A 17,726-nucleotide genomic window follows, 5' to 3' on the forward strand; every position below is an offset into this window, starting at 1 on the left:
GGATATTTTACATCTTTATCTTTCCTTCCTACCTCACTCCACCCCAATATTGATCTTTAACTCCGTATACTTACTCCAGCTGGTTCATTTATGACATCTTATGATCTAGTTCGCAGACCTTTCAAATAAATTACTTATTTGTATGAAGGGACCATAATTGACTTTTCGGTTGAGAAACCCAATTCACTAAAGTGGCCAGGGAGAGACATAGTTCATTTTGCTCTATTATCAAATCAATGTTCAAATAGTATTTTAGGATTATTTATTTTCCTCAATATGAGAAAAATGTCAAGATTTATTTCCCATGTTTCTTAAATGTCAGAGGAAATTGACCCGAGCCAGGGGAACTCTCAGTGCCTGGTGTTTTATGGTTTTCAGCTGAAGGATTGAGACAAAGCACTGAGCAAGATTGCGAATGTTGCCCCCTTGTGCTTGGTGGAGTGTGAAGGAATCTGGGTTCTTCTCTGGGATTCTCTAGATCAGTGGTTCTCAACCTTCCTAATGCCGAGACCCTTTAATACAGTTCCTCATGTTGTGGTGACCCCCAATTTCATTGTTACAAATTGAACATAATTAAAGCATAGTGATTAATCACAAAAACAACATGTAATTATATATGTGTTTTCCGATGGTCTTAGGCCAGTGATGGCGAACCTATGACACGCATGTCAGAGGTGACACACGAACTCATTTTTTTTGGTTGATTTTTCTTTGTTAAATGGCATTTAAATATATAAAATAAATATCACAAATATAAATCTTTGTTTTACTATTGTTGCAAATATCAAAAAATTTCTATATGTGACACGGCACCAGAGTGAAATTAGGGTTTTTCATAATGCCGACACGCCGAACTCAAAAGGTTCGCCATCACTGTCTTAGGCGACCCCTGTGAAAGGGTCGTTCGACCCCCAAAGGGGTCGCGACCCACAGGTTGAGAACTGCTGCTATAGAGTGTGGGAAAGCAAGAACAAAGGATGCTGAGGGAACTAGTAAGAGACATGGCATTAAGCAGAAGATGCACGTGGTGAAGAGTCGGCTGGGTAGAACCATTCATTTAGCCTTTCAGTCAGTCCATCACATGCAACACCATTTCATGAGCACCTCGAAGTTGCAGGTACTGTGCCAGGGTCTGGGGATGTAAACCCAAGCTGGCAGAGTTCTTACTCTTGAGACGTTCACAGTCGGGGGGGTGAACAAGCAGGTGGGCCATCTAATGAGGGCATGCGGCAGAGGGCTTGCAAAGACTCTCTAAGGGTGTGGGGTCTCAGCTGAATCTGAAGGGATGGCTGGGAGTTGGCCAGGAGAGGAGCTGGGACAGACACAGTGTTGACCGTCAGATTACAAAGGACTTTGTATACCGCAGAGAGTTAGATTTTATCCTGTAGCCTTTGAGAAAACACTGAAGACGTTTAAAGCACGGAAGACTCATGGTAAGAGTGGAGTGTGGATGGGAGGGGCAAGGCTGGAGGAAAGAGACTAGGGAGGGGTGATGGTGGCCTGACATGAGATAGTAGCTATGGAGTGGGGAGATGTGGCTGAGGTTGGTAAATAGGGGGTAGATTGGGCAAGACTAAATAACTGAAAGTTTTGTGGGGGTGAGGGAGCAGGAGGTAAGGCTGTTGGATGGGCCCTGAAGTCACCTGGGGTGAAGGAGAGGCCCTGAGCAGTCAACAGTCTCGGGTGGGCCAGGGGGCTGAGCAGGATTGGTCAGTAGGGAGTGGAGGGAAAGAAGGGCCTGGAGCTTTTCTTCTTCCCTTCCTCTCTGAAATGTGTGAAAGTTCAACAACCCTCCTGCAATCTATAAGGGATGAATGCACTAAAGGGTTAGTTTCAATAACTCCAACCTTCACAACTGCTTTATGGAGATTGCATTGGCTTTTCCATAAGTATTTTCATGAACTAGAGTGAGATTTGCTCTCTATGGCTAAAATTCTAGCTAGCATCTTTTTTATAAATATTGTACTGCGACATTATATTTGGAGTAAAGATACATCTTTTGGTTTTTTTGCTTAAGAAGAAAATAATATAGGACATTGCTATTTGTGAGATTTCCTTTCTGGAACGGATGGCCTCTATCTAATCTTGATGGCCTGTGATTACTTTTAAAATGACTTCAAGCTGTTAGCAGCCTGACACTGATATGGGGCACAGTCTGGGTGGAAAAGACTGAAGCCGACAGTGGGGCGGAGTGGTGAGAACGGGGGAGCCTGGATGTGATGGCACTCAGGTGACGACTTAGATCCGATATATCGAGCATTTGTTACTCTTGGTCAGAAGCTAATGTACAATTTATGAGCAAAGGGTGAAAACGGTGTCAGCTGACTTAGGTTGTATGCATATCCTCCCATGCAATTTAAAAAGTAACTTTAAAGGTCAAAGTACAAAGTTGGCGAGTTTCCCAGTGTACAAAGTACAAACATTGTGGAGTTTACTTGATGAGAGTAAATGTAAGACCAGTTATCACTCTGTCATATTAATACAGTGTCAGAGCAGTGCTTTTCACACCCGTGTTCACTGGAATCTCCTGGGACTCTTGTTACAGTGCAGATCTGAGGTGGGGGGCTGAGATCCCTCATTCCTAACAAGTCCCCCAGGGCTGTGCTGCTGCTGGGTCCTGGGCTACTTTTTGACTGATAAGGGTCTGAGCCAGAGTGCCTATCTGTTGGGGCACGGAGCTATTATTATTGGGAAACTGAGGAAAACTAGGGATCCTCAAGAACAGTGAACCTGTCACCATCCCCTTTCCCCACCACCACATCTGGATCATACAACGTCAAGGAGGTGGTGAAACCTTTGAAACCCACCTCGCATCTTCAGTTTTGATTTCAGGAGCGCAAATAGAAAGATGCTCTCATTACATAGTGGTCTGTCAGTCAGTATCTTTCCTAGTATTTTTATAGAATGGATGTTACTTTAAAACTAGGAAAGTGCTTTTGTGCTGACCTACAGGTTAGAATAAATGATAGCATGGAAAGCCCTGTAAGGCTCTGAACTGGGCCTTATAGGTATAAGGCTCTGAGCTGGGGCATTACTTAACCTCTGGCTTCCAGCCCAGGCAGCAGGCATGGTAGCAGCTGCATTGCTTCGTGTTTTAGAAACAAGAATTGGCAAGTGCTGTGGTCACCTATCGGGGTTACTTCTAATCTTAGATCCCTGGATAGTGCTGTACCTCCACAGGTTCTGTGCCTCCATAATTCTGTACCTCCACAGGGGTTTTGAAATTAGAGATCTAGACAAATTAGGTTAGCAAGTGGCTGAGAAACAAATGACTCATGTAGGAATGGGAAGAATTTAGATGTGGTGGCTTGGTAATAACCTCACCCATGCAGTTCTCTTGCTGGGTAGGATATACTAGTACTTTCCGCAGTAGAATGCTGCAGGAAAGGGGCTAGTTTGTGAAATATTTGCTTATCATGGGGTGTCCCTGGAGGGCAGGAGTGGAAGCACCTTGCACATGGGAGGGGTTTCATTTTACGTATGTCTTTAAAGCCATTGTTCGCTTCATATAGCCATCCTTCGCACTGAATTGGAACAGTCAAATGGGTTCTCTGTGAACCCACTGTAGTGTTTGAGTGGTGTTTACAACATGTTCTGTGCCTGTTCACCTGGAGGTGGCCAGGATGCCACCAGCACCTGTTTCCTCCAGCCCTGGGTTATTTGGAAGTAAATCCCAGACATCATATCATTTTTATTTGTGAATATTTCAGTAAGTATCTCTAAAAGATTAAGACTTTAAAGAAATCATCATATTTAAAATAGTAATAGTAATTCCTTAATATCATCAAATATCTGATCAGTGTTAACATTCTCTACATATAACTTCAAACACCCTTTTCTGTTTGAATTGAGATCCAATTGGCTATGTCTTTAAAGTCTTTTTAAACAGATTACTATTCCATCTTTATATTCCTTGCAACTTGTTATTGTTGTTGAGTAAATGAGTTCATTTATCTGTCAGCTTTCCCAGAAGCTGGATTGTGCTGATTGCCCCCTGGCACTGTTGGTGGTGTTCCCCCTGCCCCCCGAATTTCCCGGTGGTTCCCAAGGGAGGAGACTACCTGTTGGTGGTGTTCCCCCTGCCCCCCAAATTTCCTGGTGGTTCCCAAGGGAAGAGACTACTGGGCAGGAATGCTGGTCCTTCAGTCAGCACACACAGCATGTCTGATTAGCTCCTAGAGCAGTGGTTCCCAACCTTCCTAATGCTGCGACCCTTTAATACAGTTCCTCATGTTGTGGTGACCCCCAATTTCATTGTTACAAATTGAACATAATTAAAGCATAGTGATTAATCACAAAAACAATATGTAATTATATATGTGTTTTCCGATGGTCTTAGGCGACCCCTGTGAAAGGGTCGTTCGACCCCCAAAGGGGTCGCGACCCACAGGTTGAGAACCGCTGTCCTAGAGGGTGCAGTTAGCAGCCATTGATGGTCGCTCCCTGGTGCCATTAATTCACCAGGGGTTGCAAAATGGTGATATTCCAGTGTTTGCATTCCATCTTCATTTATTAGCTGGAAATCTTGAAAAAAGGAACTTCTCCTCAACAACTATAACAATTGTTTGGTTACTCTGGCATGAAGATTGTTCAGGAAATGTCAGGGAAATGTTTGATTCTTTCCCTTTTTCTTCCAGCTTTCAAAATAATGAGGTGATTCTTTTGATCCTCTAAAGGGGGCCATTTCTGTTTTTATTTCTCAATTTTGACTTCATGAACTTATGCATATTCTGTGTCTTTCTCTTGCAGTTATTCTTCTTCTTGCCACTCAACTTTGGCCAGTAGGAACTTACTCAGGTTGACTCCTGGGTCCTTTTGACATGGCCTTTGTATCAGTTAGCTCTTACTGTGTAACAAACTACCCCAAATGTAGGGGCTTACAACACTATTATCTAACAGTTTCTGTAGGTCAAGAGTCTGGCGTCTCTCCAGACTGCACTCTAAGGTGCCAGCCTGCCCCACAGTCACCTCCTGGTGTGGCTGGGGTGGGGCCCTTGCACGCTCACCGCATGGCTGCTGGCAACCCTCAGTTCCTCTGTACACGGGCAGCTGGCCTTCCCCATTGCCAGGGCTCTATCAGTTTTAGATAAAGTTCATGCTAGTTTCTTTCCATTCAGATTTAGGATGATGGAGCTTTTACTTAACCTCATGAATATTATGTTTGTATCTCTTTCTTTCTCAGTGGCACTGACATAATTGCTCATGTATTATCCCATAATACACAAACAAATCTCAGAATGATGATACTTACTTCCCCACCAAAAATATGATTACTGAAAATGCTTTAATATTTTTTTTATAGTTCCTTCTCTCCTTTTGCTATGTCCCACTACATTCTACAGTCAAATTCCTCCATACAGTCATAATTAAAATTGTTTGTTACTGTGCAGTGCACAGTTAGGTTTATTTGCTTCAATTTATAAGTTTCCGTTTTAGGTTATTTTAAAATACAACTTTGGGAAGCATTTTTCTCAGTCTGTTGAGATCTTGCTTCCTGGCATATCTTCTGTTTGGCTCAAATAAGCTCTAATAAACCCTTAAATTTTTTTTAAAAAATGTATAAGATTTCCTTTTATTTTTGTCATTCTAAAAATGATTTAGAGATAAAGGTGTATTTTCGTTATTGTTGTTTTAGAAATCTAGCTTTTATCACTGCCCCCTCCACTACATTTTCTTCTTTTCCCATAGGAAGCTTTTATTAAAACATTTTTTACTAATTGATTGATTTTTAGAGAGAGATGAAGAGAGGAAGGGAAAGGGAGAAGAAGAGGGAGAGGGAGGAGAGGTAGGTAGCTTTTTGAAAAATAATTAGATTATCCTTCTTATCTTTAAATATAAGAGGTAGTATTGTATGTTTTTCTCCATCTTGCATTCTCTACTCAACAATAAATTGATTTTGGCTTTCACTCCATAGCAGTGTATAGAGCTAGCTCTTCATTTCTTTTTCAGTGATGTAACACTCTGTTGTGTAGGTTTGGACATTCATTCTAGGGACCTATACTTTTTCAGGCATTCTCTTGACTTCCTCTTCTGAATGGATATAGAAAGAAGGTGGAAAGTCGGGGTAGTGTCCTGGCTGCTTCTAGAAGTAGCACCTGGTTGGGACCACTCACTCTACTTTTCTTCTTAGCTCTCATCTTGGGTGGGGGGATAAAGGGTCTTCTTTCTTTCTATCACCAGTTGAGTGGGCTGCTTTTTTCATGATTCACAGGCCTCTGTAGTTTCTGTCATTTCATTTTCACTCCTTTTAACTTACAGTTAGACATTTTTCTAGGTTTGAACAACTCGCTATTTGTCGGTCTTAGTTTTTGATGGTGGTATCTATTTTGTGTGTCTTCATGTTTATATTCGTAAGGATTTGGGAGGAGTGGTATCAGTGATTGTGCTCCAGATGCCATTTAAAAACAAACTCCTATATGTAAAAAGTAAGTAACACAGTTTGTTTTTTCTAACAGTCTTTTTTGTCCTAACCAAACTGAATTTTTTGTGTTGTAGGGAAAAGGACTTAGAAGCCAAATTCATTATACAAATGGAGAAAAGCAAAACAACAATCACAAACTTAAAGGCAAGTAGCAACCTGCCCTGGCTCCCATCCCGTGAGCCCCCGTGTCTGTTACAATGACTTGTGGATAAATAAGACGCTTCTGCCATGTCCGCACTCCTTTCTCAGTTCACTTAGGCATGTCAACTTGCTCTTGACTTTGGGCTACATCATGAAGCAAGAGGATCGATCCCATTTCCTCACCCATCCCTGGTTTCCTTTGATCTGAAAACCAGACCAAGCTCTCGCTCTGCCATGGGAGCTCATTGGCTTAGTCTAGACCCTGGCGCTTTTATCTTGTATCCTGTGGTGGATCCTTAGCCTGGCCACTGACTACATTTTGTGAATTATTAAATAAGCTTTGGCCCTTGATTTGTTTTTATTTTCAATGAAAAAAAAATGATGTTTATAAACTTTGTAAGAGGAGCTGGTATTATTCAAAATTTAGGGGATGAAAATTAAAAACACTGAATTTTTTTTCTGAAAAAAGATTGAAAAAATAATTTTCTAAGATGACAAGTCCTTCTTATTGCACTTAAAATGCCCTGTTTGTTTCTTCCATCAGTGATTTTGTTAAGTCCCTGAATACTTTTTACTTAGGGGGGACATAAGGGTGTAATATTAATCATAAGTCAGGAGCTTTATGGACTCATCCCCTTCCTCCTTTAGATACTCCTCTTAAACTTGCAGGTTTGCATTTCTGAGGCCTGCTGCTCCATGGTCAAGTGCAGGTCAGTCTCAGGTTGGATTTCTCTTAATTTGTGGCTCCAGGGACTGGACACTTTGAAATCTGATTTCAAAGTGGTGCAACTTGATCTCCAGTGATAGGAGCTAGGGAATGCTCCTGTCTTCCAGTGGGCCGTGCCCTAGATAATTTGATAGGCCTCCTTTGAAGCTCTGGTGTCCCTTTGCCTGAGGCATTCTCCACGGGAATGTCTTTCTTCCTCCACTGACCCGAGTCCTTGTACCTTCTCGCTCTGTCTGGCTCACACTTAGCTTTCCCTCCTTTGACCTCCCACACCTTCTCAGTTTCTGCCAGTCACCACTCGTCCCTTCCCTGCTGTTAATTATCTTTGCTTGGCTTTGCTTCATGTATCTTTGGGTACTCACAGTGCTGTGGTAAAAGTTTAATCATTAAAAAATTGCATTTACTGAAACAAAGTGAGAGGCCTCCTTTCTTTGTGCATAGTGGAGTCTATTTTCCTTGTTGACTCTGTTGCTTTTATGAGATTACAAGCATTTCCTCAACTGATGTAGCCAGAACATATGCCCAGACTTTTAGCATTTTAATTAGAAGAACCTTGACAATTTTTCTTTATAGTGTCTGAATTATGTTGGAAAAATAGGATGCTCATTGAATTTATTCAGCATGTGTCCTGGAAGCTGTGTGAAGCTTCGATATCATATGAAGATTTTTAAACATGGGTTTTGGTTCACTTTAGGTATGGACCAAGGTAGACAAGATATATGCAAACATTTGCAATAATATGATATGTCTTGGAGAGTCTAGCCCAGTGGTCGGCAAACTCATTAGTCAACAGAGCCAAATATCAACAGTACAACGATGGAAATTTCTTTTGAGAGCCAAATTTTTTAAACTTAAACTATATAGGTAGGTACATTGTTATTAACTTAATTAGGGTACTCCTAAGCTGGCCTTTGCTAAAAACATCCTCAATCTGATTGAGGTACGTTCGCTGAGGTCGACCCCTTCCAACTCTCCCATCCACACTCGTCTTGTATACTTGTTTCGTCTATCTCCTTTCGTTCATCCTCTCTATATGTCCAAACCATCTCAACATACCTTTCTCAATCCTCAACACTATATCTTCTTTCACTCCACAACGTTCCCTAAAATTAACTTAATAAACTTTACTTAAAGTTTTAAGTCAACTTCGCACTGTACGTGTGCGCCCGCACGTGGTATTTTGTGGAAGAGCCACATTCAAGGGGCCAAAGAGATGCATGTGGCTCACGAGCTGCGGTTTGCCGACCACTGGTCTAGGCTCTCAGAGGTGGGAGTGCCCAAGGGACGCTTCATGGAAGAGGAAGCCTCTGATCTTGAGTTTTCAGTGGGGCCACAAAATCATGCAACTATAGGGAACTCCAGTCCCATGAATAGCACCCGCTGGAGTTATGCAGGTCCCCCCCCCCCCCACCCCCCCGCCAGGCTGGTGGTTTCTGGTGGAGGGGACAGTGAAAAAGCACTGAAGATGGGATAAAATAGAGTCTGGCTGGAGTGTTGGTTCATATAGAGTTATCATGATAAAACATCCAGGGAAGTAGCCTTGGGTCATATCATAGACTGACTCTGGATTTATTTCCATTTGGTGGGGGTGGGTGGCCCACAGTCAGGAGGAATTAAATGCTTCTTAGGATGTAAATATGAGAAATGGTGATCATTGTATATTTTTTACAAAGAAAAAAAATTTAGATTATTTGTCAACTGACAGTGCTCTTCTTATATTATTATTATGATATCATATCTCTCTAGATACCTGAAGGAGGGTCTGGGGACTCAGGGAGAGAACGGACCAAGACCTTCACTTACGACTTTTCTTTTTATTCTGCTGATACAAAAAGTCCAGATTATGTTTCACAAGAAATGGTAAGACATTTTTAGAATCTTTATTTTGGTTTATTTTTCACACCGAGAAAAACATGCCTATTCTAAACCCCTTAAAACATCTAATTTTTGAAAAATACAATTTATACAAAATGGGTCATTGCTAACTTAGCTTTTTGGTTGTTCTATATTTTAAGCCTGAGAATTCAATCCCCAAAAGGTTTATTTTTATGTATCTAAGTATGATGATCATAACTTTTGTTTCAAAGCTTTGACACTACTGATTGGAAGGAGCTCTGTAAATAAAGCATTTTTGGGGAGACATTGATATGCTGCTAGTCTTTTTTTTTTTTTAAATATATTTTATTGATTTTTTACAGAGAGGAAGGGAGAGGGATAGAGAGTTAGAAACATCGATGAGAGAGAAACATCGATCAGCTGCCCCCTGCACACCTCTCACTGGGGATGTGCCCGCAACCAAGGTACATGCCCTTGACCGGAATCGAACCCGGGACCTTTCAGTCCGCAGGCCGACGCTCCATCCACTGAGCCAAACCAGTTACGGCAATGCTGCTAGTCTTAGCAAATAAGCCAACTTAGCCTTAAGCGTTGTGTGGGGCGGAGCTTTAAGAAGTAGACTTCAAACACAGGCCACATCTCCCTGCTGGAGCGGCTCATGATAGGTTCTGGGAAGAAGGATTCTAGAAAGAAAGAACATTTGTCCAAAATGTTTATAGAACCTGGAGTAAAGCTGGAATTTGTCCAAGAAACCTCTCCTGTAGGCTTTTGTAGCCTAAAATGTAGATATGACATGGGCAGAGAAAACAGACTCAAAGATCCTCTCAGAAGGCTGTCATAGCAACGTTTCATGGAACAGAAGAACAAGGGTATTTCCCTAGGTGGTCAAGGAGGGTGTTTGAGCCGAGTGGGGGCACAGCAGCACCAATGTGTGTGTGGGAGAACATGGGCTTCATGGCTGGGCCTCTTCTTGGCTTGTTAACTGCTTCAGGTCTTCACGTGTTTACTAGTAAACAAGGATAAGAATGTCATCGTGTCCTGGGTAGTAATTCATGTGATGGCATTTGTCTGGTTTCTTGTAATTTGATGTGTGCATGTACCTGAATCATGGGCCTTTCCTGGGAGCATACCAGAAATGCAGAATCTCAGGACCTCTCTCAGACCTCTGAATCCGAAACTGCGTTTCTGAGCATAATCCCCAGGTTATGTACATACATCTTAACACTTGAGAAATTTAGTTGGCTTAGAAGTGGATTGGCTTTCTGAGGCAGTGTAAATGTTGGAGGAAGATGGGTTGTGAACATAGATAAGTTGTTCAAAGGAGAGGACTGGAGTGATTGTATCCAGAAGATGTCGATTCAGCATCAGGGACATACAGAAAGGACAATGAGAATGGGAGCTGTAAAGAGAGATGAAGTGCCTGGTATGAAAGAGGCGCCAGAGAGGAAAGATGAACCGATGCTGCTTGAGTTTGTATTGGTGTCAGAAACTGCTTGGTGCTCAAGTACACTGTCTCACTTAATCTTCACAAGAACCAAATGAGGTAAACTGTAGCTCCATTTTTTTGTCAAAGAGACCCAGGGAGCTCAAATAACTTGCTGGAGCCCATAGGCTGAATCGACTTGACAGTAGTAGAGCTGAGATCCTGGGCTGGTATATAGGGGATAAGAGAAAAGGATTGGTTCTAAGTAAGAGATGGACAGGGCAGCCCTGTTGAATGAATAAATGAATGAGTGAGTGAATGACAATAACTTTGGTGTTTAGGTAATTGTATTAATCAGTGTTGGTAGCTAGGAGTCTGGTGAGGAATTAAATGTTATAGATATTGGAATCCAGATTTTGGCTTTAATATAGCAATGAGAATGAAGTGACTGGTATGAGGGAATTTGTTAAGGGAAAATAGTTTATTCTATAGTCTTAAGAATGTCTTCAATAGAGGATGAATGAAGATCCTGTGACCCTTTGGTGCAAGAGCCCACACTTCTAACTTACCTAGTGAGCAGCTATTTATCCCTCTTATTTAACTTGAATTTGAGGCCTTTTAGGGACAGAGAGTAGAGTGGTGTGCGACTTCATGCCTGGCACACTGGAGACACTCAGTAAACATTCGCTGACTGAAAGACCTCGTTTGCTGATGGTGGTTACATTACAGGAACAGATGACATTTTCATGTTCCTCAAGAGTTACGATTGGTGGTTTGCTCTTTGGGGAGATAAAAATAAATGCCCAGAATTTTAAAATAGTTTTAGATTGTGAAAGCTTTCAGCTGATAAGGATAATTTTCATGGTTCAGGTGTGTGTGCAATGTTCTTCTCAGATGCCTTGAGTTCTTTAACTCTCTGAAATAATCTGAGATTGTTCCATTAAATTACAAAACTAAAAAAACCTTGAAATATGTTAGTAAACACTATTTTCTAGTATAACCAGTGTTAATAAAACCAGCATAGATGTAGGAAAATTCCTATTTTTTAAGAACTCTGTTAAAAAAAGGTAATCTTCCCTCATCCCTATTTTTTTGTTGTTTTTGTTTTTGTTAACCCTCACCCGAGGACATTTTTTCATTGATTTTGTAGAGAGAGTGAAAGGCAGGGAGGGAGGGAAGGAGAGAGGGAGGGAGAGAGAAGCATTGATGTGAAAGAGATACATCAATTGGTTGCCTTCCTCAGGCACCCTGATCAGAGCTGGGGAATCGACCTGCAACCCAGATATACTGGTATGCCCTTGACTGGGAATCGATCCTGTGACCCTTTGGTGCAAGGGCCCACACTCTAAGCACTGAGCACACTGGCCAGGACTTCATCCCTAATTTTAATAGCTGTTGTTCTAAAAGTGGCTTCAATGTCAAATATTGACTAAAGTTTTCATGCTGCCATACTTGGCACAGGAATTGAGCTGACACGTTGTATTCTTGCTATAAACGGGGGAAGATGCAAACTTAGCATGATGTTTATCATCTTAGTCTTCTTCCTTTCCCCTTTTCCTCCTCCTCTTCTTTTTCTTCTCCTCCTGCTTCTTTCTTCCTTTTCCTCCTCCTCCTTTTTCTTCCTCTTCTCTTCCCTCTCTTCCTCCTCCTTCTCTTCTGCTTCCTTCTTTTCTTTTCCTCCTCCTCCTTTTTTTCATTTGAATATAAAGGTATTTTGAAAGGTTTATAAGATTTGAAGATATATATATATATATATATATATATATATATATACACACACACACACACACACACACACACATATATATCCTATATAATAATAGACAAACATGGTAATTAACCATACCTCCGAAATGCTTCCCATAGGCTAATCAGGGCGATATGCAAATTAACTGCCAACCAAGATGGCGGCCAGCAACCAGGCAGCTGAAGCGAACAGGAGGCTTGCTTGCTCCAGTGATGGAGGAAGCCAAGGTTCCCCGCCTGCTGCTGCCCAGCTCTGAGCTTCACTCTAAGCAACTATGTTGCAATTATAGAAGCTAAACAATCCCCAGAAAACTGCTTTCAGCCAGCTGGGCCTCAGAGCTGGAGTTGCAACAGTGTTTCAATTATAGAAGCTAAACAAAGCCCAGATACCTGCTTTTAGCAGCCGAGGTCTCAGAGCTGGAGCCGAGCCTCAGAGCTAAAGCCAGCTCTCAGCTCCAGTGACAGCCATAGAAGGTAAATAAATCCCAGAATAAAAAAAAAAGAAAAAAAGGAGAGGTTGGGAGCTTCAGTCACCCGCCAGCCTGAAAACGGCCCTCAGCCCCTCACCCAGACTGGCCAGGCACCCCAGTGGGGACCCCCACCCTGAAGGGTGTGTGACCAGCTGCAAACAGCCATCAGCCCCTCATCCAGGCTTGCCAGGCACCCAAGCGGGACCCTCCCCCCCCCAATCCTGGACACCCTTCATGGCAAACCAGCTGGCCCCCACCCATGCACCAGGCCTCTATCCTATATAGTAACAGGGTAATATGCAAACTGACCCTAACAGCAGAAGGACTGGGAATGACTGGTCACTATGACACACACTGACCACCAGGGGGCAGATGCTCAATGCAGGAGCTGCCCCCTGGTGGTCAGGGCGCTCTCACATGGGAGGAGCTCTGCTCAGCCACAAGCCAGGCTGATGGCTTCCAGTACAGTGGTGGTGGTGGAAACCTCTCCTGCCTCCTCAGCAGCACTAAGGATGTCCGACTGCAGTTTAGGCCTGCTCCCCACTGGCAAGTGGGCATCCCCCGAGGGCTGCCGGGCTGCCAGGCTGCCAGAGGGATGTCTGATTGCCATCTTAGGCCCAATCCCCCGGGGAGCGGGCCTAAGCCAGCAGGTGGTCATCCCCTGAGGGGTCCCAGAGTGCGAGAGGGCACAGGCCAGGCTGAGGGACACCCCCCCCCCCCCAGTGCACAAATTTTTGTGCACCGGGCCTCTAGTGTGTGTGTGTGTGTGTGTTTTTATATATATATATATATATATATATATATATATATATATATATATATATTTCTACTGAGCCATAAGAATAGATGAAATACTGCCAATGTGACAACATGGATGGGTCCTGAGAATATCATGCTAAGTGAAATAAGTCAGATAGAAAAAGATAAGAACCATATGATTTATTCATATGTGGAATATAAAATTGAATACAACAAATGAACAAACAAGAAAAACAAACAAAAACTCATTGACACATATAACAGTATGGTGGGAAGGATGTTAGGGGTTAGTGAAGGGTATTGAGGGTCAAATATGTGGTGATGGAAGATTTGACTTTGGGTGGTAAACACACAATGTAATATACAGATGATGTATCATAAAATTATACACTTGAAACCTATGTAATTTTATTAACGAATGTCACCCCCTCAAATTTAATAAAAAAAAGAAAGACATCTCGCCCTGGCCCAATGACTCAGTTGCTTGGACATTGTCCAGTACACCAACAGGACACAGGCTTAATTCCTGGTCAGGGCACCTACCTAGGTTGTGGTTGATCCCTGGTCAAGGCGCATATGGAGACAATCAATCCATGCTTCTCACATTGATGTTTCTTTCCCTCTCCCTTCCTCTTTCTCTAAAATCAGTAAAAACATACCCTTGGGTGAAGATTAAAAACAATAAAAATAAAATAAAAAAAGACATCTTGAGAAAATATATTATGCAAATTATTCTGGTTCCAGTCAAGTTTCCCTAATGTTAAACAAATACCAAGATGACCAAAATTCATTTTAGATTCAGGAAAAAAAATCAGTGAGCTATTTAAAGCTAAACTCATGTAAATTAAAGTCCATTAAATAAGGTCTAATTTTCTTAATGATTCTTCAAAACTCCAGAGGGAGGCTTTGATCTCACTCAACCTGTTCCTTGTTTCACCTCTGGAGAAACTTGAAACCTAAAATCTCCCAGTTGACAAGCCCGGTGGAAGTCTTTTGTTTTAACAGTGCCCTCTTGTGGGCAATTTCCCTAAAGTGAGTTCCTGTGATGAGTTGGATTACTCTGGCAATCAGCTGTAAAGTCTACCCAGTCAAGGAGCAAGGTGGCTTTTGGATAACCTGGCCAAGTGAGGCTCTCAGTGGGGTTGATGCCAGTAGGGAAAGCAGTCTCTTAAAGCAGCCCTTCCCTCCCTACCCTATGTGGTAGATGATGGTAAATAACTCCTTTGTGGGAGCTGCGATGAGTCCCTCTTTTCCTTGCCAAGGACCTGGGAGACGTGGACAGTGTCTGGCTGCTTCTCTGGGTCCCAAGCCAACTTTGGGTGGGTTACTTGAGACTGAGCCAGGCCTGGGTCTCAGCGCCTCCAGATCTGCACTGTGTAGGCTCGTTTTATAGTCATGTTCACCAGCTCCAACACCGCCACCCCACCAGCAGTCAGAGAATCCCAGCTTTGGGGAAAATAAAGTAGTAGCACAATGGTGGGTGTGGATTTTAACCCTAGGGAAGAATTTCATTTGGATAACTTGAGTTTGGTTTAATAATGGTATTTTCCATGACTTAGTTTTAGCCCAGAGAAAAGTACGTGAGGAGCTCCTTCCTTTATTCTTTGGGAACTGTATGGAAGGCTGTTCTTCCTATCCATTGGCACTCTGTGAAATAGTAAAGATGATACATTCCTTTTGTTTAATCAGAGAGAATAGAAGAAAGATTGAGAGTTTTTCTTCATATTCCATATATTATGGTGAAAACCAGTGGGTGGTCTGGAGCCCTGAGGCTCCCTGAGATTCCTGGCTTCTACTTTTTCACAGAAGTTGAGGGGGGTGGGTGGTGGAGGAGAATGGGGAAAGGCATCTTTCCAGGTAGGATAGGGGCCTTGTGGTTGGTGTCCAGGGTATGGGAAGAGGACCCATGGCTATGAGGCCTTTAGATGCAGCGGCTTTTAGGTTAGAAGGTCCAGGTTGCAAATCCTAACTCTGCCACTCACTCTGAATGCCCCATGACCTAACCTCTGCCCCTGAAAAAGGGATCTAGCAACACTACTCACCCTGTAGTGTTTTTATGAGGCTGCATACATGAGCACAATGTGAGCTGCTATTAGAGTTGAGAGTTGAGTAGTCATCAGAATTTGAAAATAATAACAGAAAATATCAGTTCCTAAAAGCTGAAGTGGTAAGCATGAACGAGACTGGTCATTTGTGGAAATGACTCGATTGAAATGATCATTTGTGAAATGACTGACAAGACTGAGAAAACAAAGTCCAAACAAAATGGCGGGAAATGGTGGCTGAAGCAAGCAGGAGTCCAGTTGGCTGTAATTTATCTCGGCCTTGGATGACAGGCCTTTGTTAGCCGGGATGGTTTCTGTGGAGCTGAGTCGGAGATGGCCAGTGTGTATTAGTTCTTTCTAGGAGGGAGGTGTTCCACTGGAGGGCCCTAGCTCCCTGCAGGGGAGGTGATGGATCTGGGCACTCCCGAGGGGTTGATGAGGCTCCCACCTTGGACTCTGATGGCCCCACAGAGCAGTGCCTCACTTTTCTCTGGCTCTGACGGGATCTGATCGCACTCCCTCCATTGATATCTCTGCAGCCGCTGATGTGCATTGTTTTTAAAGCAGGGAGGTGCTTTATGTGTCCTTCCTGTGCTAATCCAGGAGGGTGGGGCAACATGAGGGCTTGTGGGGATTTGGAGAGCTTTGCTTGGTCCACTTCCCAGGCAGGTGTAAGTAGGATGACCACACATCTTGACTTGCCTCATTTATATCAGTTTTCTGGGTGAAATATTTGTCCTTCACCCCAGAGCGTCCACTGCAGTTATATGGCACAGCAGACATGACGGACACAGGCCCCACCCAGCTCGGCTTCATGTCCTCTCCATTGTGGGCAAACATCCAAGTAGAAAAAAGCATCTGGACTGACTCTGGGAAGCTCAGCCATTCTGCCTCATCCACCTTCAGACACTTGCTTTGATAAATAGCCGGACCCTTAAAATGATGACATTGATTTGGCATAGTTTGGACATAACTTCTGGCTGCCGTGACTTTCAGGTTTTGAATATTTAGTTTCTGGAAGCTCTGATAGAATGAATCACTTTATAAGTTTATTTAATTCTGAAATGGTAAATCAGCATGCTTTTAAATTATCTTTGCTTCTGTATATGATTGTCACTTTGCCTTATTTACATTTTTTTACTTAAGGAGTTTTTTGTGTGTGTGAATCTAAAGAAAAAGAATGGGGGTTGCTTTTTGCTTGCTTAAAAAACTTTCCTTTTCATTAAAAACTTGGGTACACATGTATATTGTTGTTAACTCTTCTGCAGTGATTTATTTATGTAGTGTAATCCTTCTGAGATAAAAGTAGCATTCAAGAATATTGTCAGCACTGAAGGGGCTTTTATTAAAATCCATGGTAATATCTTTTGTGTTTTTCTGGCTTTCAGGTTTTCAAAACCCTTGGCACAGATGTTGTGAAGTCTGCATTTGAAGGTTATAATGCTTGTGTCTTTGCATATGGACAGACTGGATCGGGAAAGTCATACACGATGATGGGAAACTCTGTACGTTGTTTACACTGTGGGAAGAATATTTTTCATTCTCTCTCTCTTTGGGCTGATAGAATTGTCTCTTTATCTGCTTGGTCTGTAATAACTTGCTTTTCATGTTCTGATCATTCTTCAGCAATAAGATAAAACTCAGTAATAAGTTGGACTAAATGTCCTTTCAGAGATTTTAAATTAGAATGAGTTCTAAGTTTATAAGCATGAATAATGGATGCAAGCCTCAGTTCATTTTCCATTTTTAAAGGCTTTATAATCTTATCAAAAAAGTGTACTGGGCCCTTAAGTAATTTATTCTTCTTTTCTGCCAATAGAACAGTTTGAATAAAATTACTGAACTCTCTTCTTTTTAAAATTATTTAAAACATTTTCCCCCCAAGAAAAATGTAAAAAAAAAAATCTAACTCTTTGGTAAAAGGGTACTATATAAATCAAACAAATACATAAAAAGGATTAGAATTATATAGTTTATATAGAGTGTATATGGTTATAAACACAGTATGTAGGGTTTAATAGTTATGCTATATAAATTAACAAACATTAGAGTTATATTTGCCCCAAAATATGGAGGAGTAAAAACAACTAGGCATTATTGCAGGAACTTGATCTTGTCTGTGTTTTCTCCAGATCTAATAGTGCCATGTTTTCCTTTT

The 17,726-nt window shown here is 42.1% G+C and overlaps 1 protein-coding gene across 3 annotated transcripts in view; it reads left to right on the forward strand.

Moving 5' to 3' along the window:
- KIF16B (kinesin family member 16B) overlaps nucleotides 1-17,726 on the forward strand; it is a 285,893-nt gene that overhangs the window by 26,699 nt on the left and 241,468 nt on the right. For all 3 annotated transcript variants that reach the window (XM_070419883.1, XM_070419884.1, XM_070419885.1), the window contains exons 2-4: nucleotides 6,496-6,565; nucleotides 9,036-9,149; nucleotides 16,957-17,073. In XM_070419883.1, coding sequence (XP_070275984.1) covers nucleotides 6,496-6,565; nucleotides 9,036-9,149; nucleotides 16,957-17,073 — 301 coding nt within the window. The remainder of the gene's footprint in view (nucleotides 1-6,495; nucleotides 6,566-9,035; nucleotides 9,150-16,956; nucleotides 17,074-17,726) is intronic.

The sequence above is a fragment of the Myotis yumanensis genome, unplaced genomic scaffold (assembly GCF_028538775.1).
Source record: "Myotis yumanensis isolate MYYU_CA2020_CCGP unplaced genomic scaffold, mMyoYum1.0.hap1 SCAF_7, whole genome shotgun sequence".
Classification (NCBI taxonomy): domain Eukaryota; kingdom Metazoa; phylum Chordata; class Mammalia; order Chiroptera; family Vespertilionidae; genus Myotis; species Myotis yumanensis.